The sequence below is a fragment of the Neofelis nebulosa genome, chromosome 2, assembly GCF_028018385.1.
Source record: "Neofelis nebulosa isolate mNeoNeb1 chromosome 2, mNeoNeb1.pri, whole genome shotgun sequence".
Classification (NCBI taxonomy): Eukaryota; Metazoa; Chordata; class Mammalia; order Carnivora; family Felidae; genus Neofelis; species Neofelis nebulosa.
The window spans coordinates 45,190,056-45,206,965 of NC_080783.1; the positions used below are offsets into that span (position 1 = coordinate 45,190,056).

At 37.7% G+C, this 16,910-nt stretch overlaps 1 protein-coding gene across 2 annotated transcripts in view; it reads right to left on the minus strand.

Annotated features, from left to right (window-relative positions):
* ANKAR (ankyrin and armadillo repeat containing) overlaps nt 1–16,910 on the minus strand; it is a 70,768-nt gene that overhangs the window by 35,539 nt on the left and 18,319 nt on the right. For both annotated transcript variants that reach the window (XM_058711358.1, XM_058711349.1), the window contains 5 exons: nt 16,450–16,669; nt 14,911–14,946; nt 7,502–7,703; nt 4,591–4,799; nt 2,332–2,436 (listed from right to left, as the gene is read on the minus strand). In XM_058711358.1, coding sequence (XP_058567341.1) covers nt 2,332–2,436; nt 4,591–4,799; nt 7,502–7,703; nt 14,911–14,946; nt 16,450–16,669 — 772 coding nt within the window. The remainder of the gene's footprint in view (nt 1–2,331; nt 2,437–4,590; nt 4,800–7,501; nt 7,704–14,910; nt 14,947–16,449; nt 16,670–16,910) is intronic.

Genomic DNA, 16,910 nt, shown 5'->3' on the forward strand with positions numbered 1-16,910 from the left:
ATTTATCATGATAAGATTTAAATAATGGCTGTGGTCATCGCCATATGAACAATTAGCAAATAATTCTATAACATGTTTATAAAATTATAATTTGAAACCATATGAATTCACCTGTCTGTCTTTTCCATAATTCAAGCAGCTCTCATGTTCACACGTCTGATTTTCACATAGCACACAAGCCTATTATTTCATGTTGGTAACGCTAAGCCACCTTGGAACCATGGATTTTCAGCTTCAAATGATAGATGAATAAATTCTTTGAGCCACCACATGATACAGTTCAGTTTTGGATATTTCTTTACATTTGTGTGGCAGCATTTGTACAATTATTTGAGCATTTTATTATATTTTACCTATAGTTTTTACAAACAACTGAAAAACAAAAAGTGCTGAATCTAGTAAAAAGCAACCTTAGCTTCATTAATTATAATTGGTTCAAGGATGGAAATCACTGGGCATGGTGAAAAAAGAAAATTGGCTTCAGTCGGATGTTTGTTATATCAGTTCACTGTGAAAGAAAAGAGCACACTCTGGAGACACAAGAAATGTTGGAAAATATAACTGTATAATCAGAGCTTTATTTATTTATCTACCTGAAATGATACCTCCCTCACGACTTATTTATCTATGGTTTACCTTTTGGACACAGATTTTTGTACATGTTTTTAGGAATACTAAAGGTTAGGGGCGCCTGGGTGGCGCAGTCGGTTAAGCGTCCGACTTCAGCCAGGTCACGATCTCGCGGTCCGTGAGTTCGAGCCCCGCGTCAGGCTCTGGGCTGATGGCTCGGAGCCTGGAGCCTGTTTCCGATTCTGTGTCTCCCTCTCTCTCTGCCCCTCCCCCGTTCATGCTCTGTCTCTCTCTGTCCCAAAAATAAATAAAAAACGTTGAAAAAAAAAATTAAAAAAAAAAAAAAAAGGAATACTAAAGGTTAGTTTTAGGGTACTACTTGTAATTTTTTTATTCATTTATTTATTCATTCAACAAATATTTATGGAGCATCTTATGTATGCCCAATATCCACATTAGAGTAGTGGATACCATATTAGACAATGAAGATAGAACGTTTTCATCATTTCAGAAAGTTATATTGGAAAGCGCTATTCTCAAAACAACCAAATGAGCTAGGAATCATTTGATTAACAAGGAAATTAGGGTTATAGAGGGCGAGCAATTAACTTAAATTCTAAATGCAGAGCTAGTGACAAACCCAGGGTTGACACAAAAACTGCTATTTTTTTAAGTTTTTATCTGAATTGCAGTTAGTTAATATAGAGTGTAATGTTAGTTTCAGTTGTAAATATAGTGATTTAACACTTCCATACAATACCTGGTGCTCAGCACACACACATACACACACACACACACACACACACACATACACAAAACCCTGCTATTTTTTTTAATGTTGAGAGACAGAGACAGAGACAGATTGCATTGGGGGAGGAGCAGAGAGAGAGGGAGACACAGAATCTAAAGCAGGCTCCAGGCTCTGAGCTGTCAGCACAGAGTCCGACGTGGGGCTCGAACTCATAAACCGCGGGATCATGACCTGAGCTGAAGTCAGACGCTTAACAGACTGAGCCATCCCAGCTGCCCCATTTTAATTTAAAAAATAAATTGTGTAAATACAGAATAGGGATAATTTCTAATTGAAAGTAAATATAAAATGTAGTACAGTAGTTTAGTATCATTTTTAAGTTTACAAAGTTTTAGAGAAGTAGAATTTATATAGTTTTTTGATTGTGTGCAGTTTCCACATGAGAAATAAAATATAAGTTTGTCAGAGAAAGACAAATACCGTATGATCTCACTTATATGTAGAATCTAAACAATAAAACAAACAAAAAGTAGAATCAGACCTATAAATACAAGGCCAAACTGATGGTTCCCAGAGGGGAAGGGGGTGGAGACATGGGTAAAATGGGTAAAGGTGTGAGTGAGTGACACAGACTTCCGGTTATGGAATGAATATGTCACAGGAATAAAAGCCACAGCGTAGGGAATTTAGTCAATGGTATTGTAATAGCATTGCACAATGACAGACGGTAGCTACACTTGTGGTAAGTATAGCATAATGTATACAGTTGTTGAATCACTATGTTGTACACCTGAAACTAATGTAACACTGTGTGTCAACTATACTCAAATTAAAAATTTTACATATATCGTCAGGTAAAGGTAATAACCTTGGAAAAAAGAAAAATAGAAACTTAAAATCAACTAAAAAGTTTTCTCTACAATTAAAAATAGATTTTAAACCGATTGAATATAATTACAGCTCTACATAAAATAGTGTAAGCAAAAGACAGTAAATGGATTTTACGTCACCTGCATCCAAAATATATTTCCAGTATCCAGCATTTGCTAAGCAAATTACTTCCAAGGACATCACAGCCATCATCCTTCGTTTATAGCTTTCACACTGCAACATTTCTGGTAAGCATTCAACAGAAAAACGCATATTGTAATTTTAGAAGAGGGAAGGGAATGATTGATCTGCTTCTGTATAGGCCAAGTGAAGCTGTGAGTTGAGATAACGACTGTTACACCAAATGCATTCATTAAATTCCCTCTGTGCGTGGCCTTCTGAGGGGTGCTGAACAGGTTGCAAATGCCCATAATCTCTGAGGTTTATAATCTATACAGTTAGTAGAAAAATTCTGAAATGTTTAATACTTGGTCTGAATGACTTGGATTGACTGGTCATATGGTTCAAATTTACTTGGGAAACAGTACACTTCTCTCTTGCCTGAAATCAGTTGTTCAATAAAATTTAAGCGTAAGCTTTCAAGAATGGCAAAGTAAACTACATTATTGTCAATAAAAATTTAATATCTATTAAAGCACATAGGAAGCTTTATACATTTCCTGAGTATGAAGAAGATAACTTCAAAAAATTCTAAATGCATTTATACTATAAATTCATGTGGAGGTAATGCAAATAAACATATATCCTTCTAAACAACGTCTATCGTACAAGAAGAAGCCACATAGAAGTATCCTTTTCTGGTCTCTCTTTACCCTCCTCTTTTCTGAGTTCATCTCTCCAGATATAACCACTTTGGACTTTCAATATACCCCCATATTTCTAAATGCTTATTTACACTATGACCATTTGCTCTGTCAATTTTGGACATCATCGACTGACTTCATGTTATGGTAAACAAGAAGTTAGCTCTTCCACCACTCTGCTGCCACCCCCTCTCCCTCCCCTTCCCCACATTTATAGTATTTAGTTAAATGAATATTCCATACTTATTATAATGCCTATGCAGGTATTATTCACAGGTAAGCATTGCAGCGTACTACAGTTTTGTCTCCTTTCTTACTTTTGTCTTTCTTGGGAACCTTATTTTATTCCATCTACCTGGTTTTTCTTTGTACCTGTCGGTAATTCCTCCCACATCCCTTTGGCCCGGGTACACAGTTTCCATTAGGGGACTTCATTTGCTGTCATCTTTGAAATCACCTTTGCTTTTCTCTTGGTGCAGACTCCCAGTTTCCTGTTTGTTGAGGAGCATTCCTGCCTTGGCCTCTTTCGGTCTTTCTGGCCTAGCCTGGTGCTCTCAGTCAGAGTGCCTAGTGAGGATTTATGGTGTAAGTCTGAGAGATCCTCAGATTTCCCACTGTCAGCTTGGGATGATTTGTCCAGTATGCTAAATTCTAAGACTTGCCTGTTTCCAACATTTTATTGCTATTTTCTCCTTTCCTGTTTTCTCTTGAAAGCTTATTTCCTGCTGTTGCTGATGTTATTAGTTAAGCTCTGTGTAATTTTAGTGGGGTTTTGAGGGATAGTAAAATCAGATTTGTGCATTCAATTGGCCTAGAGACCCTTATCCTTATAATATTTCAGGCTAGACCAAACAAAAATCTGGAGCAACATCTCAAGCAAAAATTTTCATAAAACATATATCAATATATGAGGGAAAATGTTGCTGAATCTATGTTTTTTTAATTAATTAATTAATTTATTTATTTATTTATTTTACTTTAGAGTATGCACACACACGCATGCAAGCCAGGGAGGGGCAGAGAAAGAGGGAGAGAGAGAATCTTAAGCAGGCTCCACACTCAGCATGGAGCCTGATATAGGGCCTGATCTCATCACCCTGAGATCAGGACCTGAGCCAAAATCAAGGATCTGACACTTAACCAACTGAGCCACCCAGGCGCCCCTGAATCTGTCTTTTAAATTAGGAAGGAATAAATTGGAGGGAGTTTTCTTCACTTTAATTAATTTTCTTCCTCTTTCCTTGTTTTTTGCTTGTTTTAATTTGCTTTTTTGACAGAAAGGAGGATAGATGGACTTTTGGAGGAAGTTGGAAAATAAAAATAAATATAATTGTGTAAAGTACAGTGTGAGTTATTATTCTTTGATTTTAATTTAGAAATAAAAGTACTTTTGAACACACAAAATATAGCTCAGTATTATTTGTATTCTTGCTTTTAACTAAACAGTTTTTGATTTTAACTGCTTAAAATATGATGCATGTATTATTTTATTTGCTCTATTTCAGAGTATCAATGATTAAGCTGAATAATAATCAGAACATTTATTTATAAAGAGATTATGTGTTGTGCACTCACCTACCAAAGTTTTCCAAACCGGAAGTTCAGGAATATTTAACTCTATTATATGCTTGAGAACCTCTGTATGAAAGGTTAGCACTGATAAATGAATTATATTGTTTCCTTTAATATCTGTTTTTCTCCAGTTAGCACCAAGAGAAAATAGGTATTGAATAGTGTCCAGTGCTCCTGAAGTGGCAGCAAGCAACAGTGGAGTACACTGATTCCTAAAAATCAAGGAACATATTATGATAATTAAGCACACGTATAGTGTCAAATTTACTTCTTGCGAAGCCGTCCACATTGCTGTTGGAGGAAGGCTGATTTATATTGATTCATATCATCACCTTCTCTTCAGTACATGGTATTATTCCACATATTCCACATATAAATAGATTTGCCTCCCTTGCCTTGGCTGTCCTTAGTATTTGCCCCTACTTTTCCTCCCAACTTAATTATCACACCTTAGAATTTGTTTAGAAGTTGATAACGCTCAGAGTTCTTAGAATACACCACCTCATCTAATCCTTACAACTCTATGAGCGAAGGAAACAGCAAGGCAAGTATTATCAACCCATTGTACACATAGTGAAACTGAGCCCAGGGAGTGTTCCAAGCCACTTCTTTATTCTTCATGTCCAGTTCTCAAATCCCAGCTTCCTCATCATGGCAGAAACTAACAGATTTTCTCAAAAATCCCACTATCTGCTTCTTAGATACTGAAGATCTTTGGTTGGGCACATGACTGTCCAGCCAAATATTACATCCCAGCTTCCTTTATGGATACCTATTGGCCAATGACTAAGTTTGGCCAATGTGATGTTAGTAGAAGTGACCTGGGCAATTCCCTAAAGAGAAAAGGAATGTGCCACTACTTTGCATTTCTGTTTCTCTTCATGGCTAAAATACAGGCATAACGATGAAAGCAAGAGTAGGCATTTTGAATCAGGATACGGAAGCCACATGTGAAGAAGCAACAGGAGGAAGGTTACATGTGTACCTTGTTTAAACTACAATTTTTGGCATATGTTTGTCACAGTGGCTTTGATTGTATCTTAACAGATCTACTCACTAGCAGTGTGACCTTAAGCAAATTGGGTTATTGTCTTCATCTGTCCAGGAATGAGGATAACAACACTCAGCTCACAGTGTTAGTGTAAGGGATGAATAAGGTGCTTAGCACAGTCTCGATACATAGTTTCCCTCTCATTCTCTTTTCACTGTCACATGCCTACTTTTTATCCTTATACCCATGCCTCTCTCTTTGTGAAGACCTCTTTCTCTTGCTGCCTGTCCTTGAACTTTCTTTCACCTTTGCCCAGTTAGCCCCCAAACTCTCTCTCTCCTCTATCTCATTTTCCCTGGGTCCTAGAGAAACTCTTGTCTTTTATGAGTAAACATCTCTTCACTTTCTCCCTTTTGTTCTTTAATAAGACTGTTCTATTGCTTTATTTATCCTATTCAGTGGTAGGAATAAAGATTACTTCTACTTTAGCACTATCACTCTGATTTTCCTCATGAAAAGCATACTACCCAATAAATTGTATTTCTCTTTTCAGTTCCATATTGCCATTCCCCCTGCCCTGCAGGGTGCTCTTCCAGCATCTTAGCTCCTGAACTGCCTCACCAACATACCCCTTGGATTGTGACTTTAACATCCATGCTAATTACCATCTGTGTTCTGATCTCTCAGTTCCTTGTCATACCTTCATTTGGACTCCATATTCATACACACCTGCATGGTCGCACTCTTCATTAGCTCCACACAGATCCCAACCTCGGTAATTGTCCTCTCTATGAATCCTTTCCTTTTTCCTTATGTTCACAGATAGCTTCTTACTTCCACCTCTGATATCCAATTGTTTGAGCTTTTACAACCCACTAATCATTATGCCGCTCCACTCGAAGACATTGTCACAATATGACTGAGCAGAGCTGATTCGGGTCTCTATATTCCATGGCTCTTTCCAGAGTCTCTTAGAGAAACTATTAGCCAGAGACCATTGTTTCCTGAAAGCTTTCTTTGCATACATCTTTGCCCCAACCTACAGGGAGGATTAATTTCTTCACTTAATCATAATGGCCAGGTTATCTGAAGACCCAGAAATATCTGAATGAAACTATGCCTAAATCATGTTCAGATTCAAAATGATAACTTTGTATTTCAATTATAACCAAGAATGTACCCTTCAGGAGAAGTTACACCTCCATCTTAAAGTTTGGTCCTCTGCTAAATTATGAAAGAGAATTGTGAAATAGAAGCTAAATTGTGAAATTGTATTTGGGGTGTTTCTCTATTTCAAAGTTATTTTCTTCTTCTTAAAAAAAAAAGTTTTTTAAGATTTTATTTTTAAGTAATCTCTATACCCAATGTGGAGCTTGAACTCACAACCCCGAGATCAAGAGTCACATGCTCCACCAAATGAGCCAGCCAGGTGCCCCCATAGTTATTTTCTTCTTTTTAATGTGTTTCTCTTCTGTATACCATTAGATGTTTCTCCTGTTATCTGAGGCCTATCCACATTGGTCTGGATAATCTGGTAATCTACAGCCTTTGATAATCTTGTGCTGTTTCCTGGTTGGGTAGATTCCAATTTAGAGCAACTTTTCTCCTCCTTAGTCTCAGGCTTCTTCCAGAGCACTAAGTAATAACCTGATAAACTGCTCTGTGGAACCAAACCACTAATAAAAGTTTAGCAAAAACTTCCTAGGGTTTACTTCTTATTCTTTCAGATAGCATGGATAGGTCAATGGCAGTTCTCTCTTTATACATTGTAGAGGTAAGTGGTAGATGAAGAAGATAGGGACCAGAGGGTAAGCCTTACATAGCCTTTCACATGGATCATATCAACCGTTCCTTTTACTGTCAGTGTTTGGGGCAAGCCATGAAAGCAGAGGTTTATGTTTTTACAAATGCTTAATAACTTACTCAGCTGTCGCCTCTGCTTCTATCAAACTAGGATCCTTCCTGCAGAGAGCAATGATGATGCCAATATTGTCATAGAAAGCAGCAAAGTGAATCGGCATCCAACCTCTTTTTTCAGAAAGTGTGTAATCAGCTTTGAAACAGAGTAGACAGATGGTTGTTTCCAGTGAGCAAGCCTGTGCAGCCAGGTGTAGAGGTGTTGGACCTAAAATGTATGGACAATTATTTAGGCGGTCAAGGTCTAAAATGTCCATCTAAAAACATATCTTTTTGATATCCATCTGTGGAGCTTTTTAGTGCTTATCTGGAGCTTTTATATCATAAAAGATAAGCAAGATAAGCATTAAAAAGTATCATTTTAGGCAATTCTAGATTTCTTTAATTCAGGATGTCTGACCATTAAAAATTAGTACTTCTTTATAAATGAAGAATAAATAACATTGAAAATATTAAATATTTGAAAAATTCAGTCAATGTGTAAAATAGTTTTGTGATATCAAATAAGCTATTTCTTGTTTATTTTCCATTTTACTTAAATGTTTTGTAGTAAGAGGTAAAATCCTTTGAAATTCAAAGAAAAATATGTTCACAAAAGCCCTCCGTGTCACTAAATCCAGTGGGTGTTTTTCAATTCTCATCTTACCTCTCAACAGTAAGGTTCTTCCTCTTTAAAATGTTTTTTCTCCCCCTGGCTTTTGTGATACCATAACCTCCTATTTTTCTCCTACCTCTCTGGCTACTCCTTTAGAGTCTCCTTTGGGACGTTCTCATTATCCCGATGCCTACATGAGCCTTAGGGCTCTGTCTCTGGCCTTTTTATCTTCGCAGTGACTTCATTTACCACCTATAAGTCGGTGACTCCCAGGATTATGTCTCTAGATTTGTTTCTTCTCCAAGCTCCACATCTTTATCTCTAACCTCTTACGAGGTGTCTCCACACACCACATCAAACTTAACATGTTCTGAATTGAACTCCCCTCCAAACCTGGTCCTCTTTCACTGCTGCCTAAATCAATGAAGGATATCACTATCCAGCCAGTTCTACAAACCAGACACCTGAAAGACTCAGTGTCTCCTTCTCATTTCATCTCCATAACCAGTCCATTGCCAAGACTAAATATCTCTAGCACTTATCTTTATTGCCACCACCTCCCCACTCCAAGCCGCCCAACTGGTACCCCACCTTGTTCTTGCCCTTCACCAATCCATTATTTCAAAATATAAATCTGATCTTTTTACTTCCTTGCTTAAAATGCTTCAGAGGTTTCAAAACGTCATCGATCATGAATACAGGAAAAGGATCCACTGGTTCCAATTCACCTGAACCAACAGCTACCTCCCTCACCCCAAAACACCCATGACATACACAACTTGTTCTCTTCATCTGGGCCTGCTTCTTCTCTTCAAATGTGGGGTAATCAGCCACACGACCCAGCTTGCCCAGGAAAGTACTCATCTATGCCTGTTGCCTGAGCATAATGATTAACAGTGCCTCTTCCATTTTCAAGTCTCCCTTATTTGGATGATGAATGATCCAGTCACCTTGGGCTATTCCCGCTGTCTGATAGCTTCCTTCTCCCACATGCTTTTCTGACCAGGGTCCAGCTAACTCCTATTTCTCAGCCTAAATGGTAATTCCTCAGTGAAGCACTGGTTTTCTTCCAACTCAGACACTTCCAAAGACCTCTGGCCTGCCTTATTCATGTAAGCTTTACATCACAGCCTTTGGTAATCTACAGTATTTGCTCTGATCTATCTACCTAAGGTCACTGCTTAGTCTTCCAGTTTCTGGTCAGGCATGGAAGGTGCATAAATCATCACTGTGTCCTAAGAGCAAGTAAAAAGTTTAAACGAACTGAAAAATCAACAACGCTTCTTAGATCCGATAGAGAAGTGAGGTCTCAGGGCAAAAACGCTGCCTCCAAAAATGAAGATATGGACAGGCTGATACAGAGAATCAAAATTTACTGAAAAGAAACTTCCACAAGAACCAGTGAGTAGTAAAGCCCCCTGGGCCCCTCCAGCCAACCAAGTAGTCTTTAAGCTTTAGCAATCACCCTTACTTAGCCCATGTGAGTGATTGCCATTTCTTCATAATCTATAGATCATGCATTCTTTCTTAGAAAAAACAGAGGCTTCTGTACATCACAAAACAGAAATCAGACCCTCCTGTACAACCCCTGAGCAGTAAGGAACCAGACCCCTTTGCACAACTACCTTGCACAACCTTCAAGCACTGAGATAACATCTGTCACTGACACCATTGTGTCTGTGTGTAATTAAGAACTTTTATGGACAATTGTAGTTGATTTACTGATTAACTGCCATAGACTCCTTAAAAAAAAAATCCCTGGGTGAGGCAGAAACCTCAGAGTTGGCCTTGGGGGACAAGAGTCTGCTTTCTTAGTGGCAGGCCTCCTGAATAAAGCTCAGATTCCTTTTCAATCAAAACTGTCTCTGAGTATTGGCTTTTTTTTTTCCTTTAAGCTTATTTACTTATTTTGAGAGAGAGAGAGAGAGAGAGAGAGAGAGAGAGAGAGAGAGAGAATCCCAAGCAGGCTCCATACTGTCAGCATGGAGCCCGATGTGTGGCTGGAACTCACAAGCCCTAAAATCATGACACAGCCAAAACCAAGAGTCAGATGCTTAACCGACTGAGCCACCCAGGTGCCCCTCAAGTATTGGCTTTTCGAGCAGCAGGCAGCTGAACTTGGGTTTCAGTAACAGTAGGGAAATCTGAACTATAATTGACGAATTGCTGGCAGCTCATTGTGATAAGTCTGAGAGTTTAAAACTCTGGGGGCCCCAGTCCCAGGAGGCCCCCATGCTTTAGTGAGTTTTAACTCCTGGAGTTTGACCAGGATCTCACAATGGATATTGGAGAAAAATCCCCTCATGCTTCTAGCAGGGGGAGGGAAAAATGAACCATTTTGAGATATAGCAGAGCATTCCATTTTCCTTAACAAGGCTTGGCCTCAGGAGAAACTGTTATACCAGAGCCTAACCTGCTGGGTTTTATCAGAGCCTAACCTACCTAGGGGAAGGGAAATACCCAACTCTAGCCACTCTTCATCCATCCTGACACAGCTAAGGTCAGGGAGAAGACTAACAAAGACATGTGAAGTTCACAGTCCAGGAGCACAGGCTCTCACAAAAGACTGAGACCTAATCATAGGACTATAGAATATGTTGGTTTATTTCAGTCAATGAAAGGCTGTTGGTTGCTCTCAGCAAGAGAAACACCAAGGGGCACCTGGGTGGTGCAGTTGGTTAAATATCTGACTCTTGGTTTCAGCTCAGGTCATGATCTCATGGTTTGTGGGTTTGAGCCCCACATGGAGCTCTGTGCTGAGGGTGTAGAGCCTGCTTGGATTCTCTATCTCCCTTTCCCTCTGCCCCTCCCCTGCTTGTTCTCTCGCTCTCTCTCAAAATAAATAAATAAACTTAAAAAAATCAAAATGACCTCAACATTTTTTTTGTTTTTTTAAACACACACACACACACACACACACACACACACACACACACACAAGTCTCCCCACTCACCCTCTCCTTCTCCTCTCCACCTCCCTCCAAAAAACATTTCAGCACAATCCAGGGGCAGGAGTACTATCCTATATCCCCCTCTTACTACTTGAAATTGTGTTTAATAGAAATGCTGAATCTTGGCACCCACCCAGGCTGCTAAAACAGAATCTTCATTTTAACAAGATCCCTGGATGATTCCTTTGTACTTGAAAGTTTATCCCAGAATAGTAGGATGAAGTGCCCTCCCCACAACATCTGCAATGTCTGATGACATTTTTGTTTGTAAGACCTGGGGTGGAGGTTGCTGCATTTAGTGGGTAGAGAAGTCAGGGATACTACAAAACATTTGGTAGTGCACAGGAAAGCCCCCAACAACAAAGAATTATCCAGCTCACAATGTCAACAGTGCTGAGGATGAGAAACACTGGCCTAAGACATACTAGAATTAGGGAAGTTCTGGAGGGGCTTATGTTGTCTGAAGAAACTATTGTCTGGTTGAAAACCCTCATCTAGGGGTTAATATACAGAATATATAAAGAACATATACAACTTAATACCAAGAAAACAAATAATCCAATCTAAAAATGGGCAGAAGACATGAACAGATATTTCTCCAAAGAAGACATACAGACGGCCAAAAGACACATGAAAAGATGCTCAACGTCAGTAATTATGAGAGAAATGCAAATGAAAACCACAATGGACATTCCTCAAAAAATTAAAAATAGAATTACCATATAATACAGTTATCACACTACAGGGTATTTACCCAAAGAATTCAAAAACACTAATTCAAAAATATGCATGCATCCCTATGTTTATTGCAGCATTATATACAATAGCCAAAATATGGAAGCAGCCCAAGTCTCCACTGATAGATGAATGGGTAAAGAATATGTGGTATGCATATACAGTAAAACCTTGGATTGGGAGTAACTTGTTCCGTGAGTGTTCCACGAGACAAGCAAACATTTCTAGTAAATTTTAATTTGATAAACAAGTGATGTGTTGCAATACCAGTAGTATGTGATGTCAAATATCACATGATCACAACTAAGCCAATGGTTCTCTCTCGTTCTCTCTCTCTCTCTCTCCCTCTGTGGGATTGTGGGTGATCATCTCCCATGCTCGGATGTTCAGTCTCAGGCTGCAGTGTTTGGCAGAAATCGGTGATTTTTCAGAACGTTGGAAGGTGCCCACAACTGGCACCAGTGTATTTTTTTGTCACTTCAAAGCACCTATGGACAGTCCTTTGCTTTTCCATCCAATGGTAAGCTTATGGATACTTTGCTGCATTCTAGGTCAGCCTGCCTGCAGATATAGACTCTTTCCTCTGCTGCCTTATTGCCAGTTACATTAAATACAGTATATGACAAGTTTATTAATACTGTACTATATTCAACATCTGTGTAAGCATATACAATGGTCCCCGTGCGGAAAAATGTTGAAAAGAAAGGCGGTAAGAAGAAGATGATTGTGGTGGAAGTTAAGAAGGAAATCATCGCGGGGCGCCTGGGTGGCTTGGTTGGTTGAGCGTCCGACTTCGGCTCAGGTCATGATCTCATGGTCCGTGAGTTGGAGCCCCGTGTCGGGCTCTGTGCTGACAGCTCAGAGCCTGGAGCCTGTTTCAGATTCTGTGTCTCCCTCTCTCTCTGCCCCTCCCCTGTTCATGCTCTGTCTCTCTCTGTCTCAAAAATAAATAAACATTAAAAAAAATTAAAAAAAAAAAAGAAGGAAATCATCGAAAAGTACGAATGAGGTATGTGAGTGGCCAAAATTGTAAGATTTTATAAGAAGTCTATGCCTGCATCTCATGTGAAGAGGAAGAGAAAAAGGCAGAGGAATCCCTCACTTCAAATGAGATTAGGGAGATGTGTAAAGTGTTGGAAACAGTGCAAAATTATGTAGAAAAACACCACCTGAATAAGGCTGTAAGAGTACCAGCGATGAATCTGTTTAACAACAATGTAACGTCACATTTCCACAAAATTCTCAAAGGAGGCAAAATCAAGTGTCATTGGATAGGTTCCTTGTTAAAGTTGCATGGAAAGAAAAAGATTTCATTGAGTCAATAGATAGCAGTGATTCCATTAGTGATGGTAAAAGTTGTCCTACACAATAACTTTCCTCTCTCTTATCTCACTTACACCAGCCACGATGGTTTTCAAACTAAGTGCAGGTTAATTTTATATTTTCTTTATTATTTTGTATTATATTACAGTATTGTAATCATTTTTGTATGAATATTTTTGGGTTGTGGAAAAATCATCTGAGTTTCCATTATTTCTTATGGGGAAATTTGCTTTTATATACAACTGCTTTGGATTACAAGCATGGTTCCAAAATGAATTATGTTTGCAAACCAAGGTTTTCCTGTATACACAATGGAATACTATTCAGCCAGAAAAAGGAATGAAATCTTGCCATTTGTAACAACATGGATGGATTTAGAGGATATAATGCAAAGTGAAGTTAGTAGATTGGAGAAACACAAATACCATATGACTTCTCTCATACGTGGAATTTAAGAAACAAAACAAAGGAGGGGCGCCTGGGTGGCGCAGTCGGTTAAGCGTCCGACTTCAGCCAGGTCACGATCTCGCGGTCCGTGAGTTCCAGCCCCGCGTCAGGCTCTGGGCCGATGGCTCGGAGCCTGGAGCCTGTTTCCGATTCTGTGTCTCCCTCTCTCTCTGCCCCTCCCCCGTTCATGCTCTGTCTCTCTCTGTCCCAAAAATAAATAAAAAACGTTGAAAAAAAATTAAAAAAAAAAAAGAAACAAAACAAAGGAAAAAAGAGACAAAAGATAGACTCATATATTCAGAACAAACTGGTGGTTACCAGAGGGGATGTGGGGGGTGGGGAATGGGTGAAATAGGTGATGGAGACTAAAGAGTACACTTATCATGATGAGCACTGAGTAATGTATAGAACTGTAGAATCACTGTATTGTACACCTGAAACTACTATAACACTGTACATTAAGTATACTGGAATTTTAAAAAAGATGTTAAACTCTTGACATGGAAGAATGGCTAAATCATGCTAGGATTCACCACTTTCATGTCAGGTTCATTGTGTTGCTAGCTGAATATTCTGGGGATAAATCAAGCTGAAGTTGGTTGTCGTTGATCTATTAAACATGCCTAAAACCTGAAAGAAAAAAAAAAACCCTCCTTGAATTATCCTATATAGAGTATGAAGGTATATAGTCTTTTAGATATAGATATGGAAGGTACAGCCTTTAAAAATTTTTCTGATTTTCCGTATTCAATACTTAGGTCAAGGGCACCTGAGTTGAGTGACTCTGTCAGTTAAGTGTCTGACTCTTGATTTCTGCTCCAGTCATGATCTGTTTGTGAGATGGAGCCCTGTGTCCAGCTCTGTGCTGAAAGCGAGAAGCCTGCTTAGGATCCTTTCTCTCTCCCTCTCAGCACCAGACCCCCCCCCCCCACACACACACACACACTAAATAAACATTTAACAAAAACTACTTAGGTAAAATCTCTCACCTCAGTCAAAAATGCCTCATTCCTCAGTCCTCATAAATTGTTACTGTCACTAGGTGGCAGCATATCTAAATAATATTAACTGCTTTTTTTTTTTTTTTGGCATAAAAACTACTTTGGGGATTCATTTTTAAAAAATAAGTAGAGGTAACTGTAAATTCCACAGTAAAAAAAAGAAAAAAGAAAAAAAAACAAGACTTAAGAGGAATATGGATAAACAACCATGGGTAGAAAAAATTTAGACTTCAAAATATATAGAAAATATCATTATGTGACATTTTCATGTAACAGAACATTTTGGAGATTATATACTATAGAAGAGTTTTAATACATGCAATATCCTTTTCAAATGCACCAAATATTTTATTTATATCTTACCATTTCTTTCTTTTTTCACATCCATTTTTGATGACTCTGTTTTAAAGGGGAATACACACAGAAGTACGATTACTAACATATATGAGTTCCCTAGATTAGTCAAAATAGATTCATATGAATAAGAATAAAATTGCTATATTTATATATCAATGACAGGATTGAGTGGAGGTTTTGGTCAAGCCATCTGGGCTTGGTGCACACAGCCGGCATCATGGCAGAGCAGACCTGGAATGCTGCGTCTCTACAGTCTGGTCAAAACTGACAGTTGGTGCAGTTTTGTGTTGGGTGAGTCATCGTATGTGGATGTTGCCAGTAGAGTTATACATTTTCCGTATGTCAAAATCTATCCAATTCTTAGCAAATGGAAATCCAAGCAGTCACAGGATGAATGAGAGACTTTAATTTACCAAAGATTTATTTCACACCAAGAAAGGCTTAAAATATTATGTATCCTTAAACAATAAGCTACTTGTTATATTTAAATTTAACTGAATTTGTGCTATTTCAATCAAGTAATAGAAGCATCTTAATATGAAAACATATTAATTATACTGATAAGAGTACATAATTTATTAGTAGCCAATAGGATTAAAGCAGAACATGTTTTGGTGTGTGAAAATATAACACAGTTTTTTAAGATACAAAATATTATAAGATACAATATAAGATATAAAATATAAGATAAAATATAAAATCACAATTTTCTTACCGGCCATTCCTGATATTTAATCTGTATTTCCCTTTTCAGTTATAGAGAACTTCTGCTTTCATTTTCAACATTATTATTTTTATACTGGTTAAATTTATTCCAGTGAATAGGAATATATATATATATATATATATATTTGTTTATATATAACAAACAAAAATTTGTTTCCTGAAATACTTAAGCAAAATATATATATATATATATTCCTACCTAAGAATCAGGAAAAAGTGGCTTTTTAAAAGTCAAAATTAGGGTTAGCTTTAAAGGGGCCATTAATTAAAAACAATTATTATTATAAGAATTTTTTGTTATTAAATATTATTTAAGTTTATATATTGTGAAGAAGTTATTCCCTGCTTGAGAACTCTGGGATAAAAAAGGATCTTCTGCCGGGATCTCTACTTATCTACCTTTTCTGTGAATTTCTATAGTGCACCACTGTGTTTTAATTATGCCAGTGATTATCAAATGCTACCTTGTGTTCATCTAATCATGCATTCATCCAACAACTACTTCCTGAGCACCTACAATGCCAGGCTTTCTTCTAGGCGTTCAAATACCATAGCAAACAAAGTAAAGCAAATCATTGCCTTTTACAGAGCTTATGTTCAAGCGAGGGAGACACAATAAAGAAATAAATAATACTATATGAGAGAGCAATAAGTGATACTTAGAAAAGAGCCTCTCTGAAATAAGGGAAACACAAACCTCAACTATGCTCTAGATACAATACCAAATTTTTATCTTGCTCTATAATCAACATGTCTTCTTAACTCTGAGTAGGAGCAGGTAAAAGAAAAACAGTTTAGATGTTTTAAACTTTATGGTACCTTGGCTAGACATAACAAAGCGTCTTTGGTTGATGTTGAAGCTAGCATTGCACAGTTGACATATAATAGAAACTCTGTTGTGTAAAGCAGCATGATGGAAAATGGCATAGCCTGCCTCATCTGAAATATTGATGGTCAAGCTTGAGGTTTTACGGCTAAATGTATGGAAAACAGCAGATAATCCTCTTTCAACAGCAGACTTCATACCAAATGGGATGCTCTAAAAGGATTAAGAGCACCAGAATAAGTTTCTTTAAAATACACCTAAATTTTGGCTTAAGGAAAAAAAGGATGATAAACATATATTAATATATTTATAATAAATATAATACTAATATATAATTAATAAGTATGTATTGATATAATTACATGATTGGTGCTCAGTCATAGTAGAATTTTCACTTTCCATTTGAAGGTGTCTCACTGGGCAATGATTAAAGTTGTTAGAACTATTAAGAAAC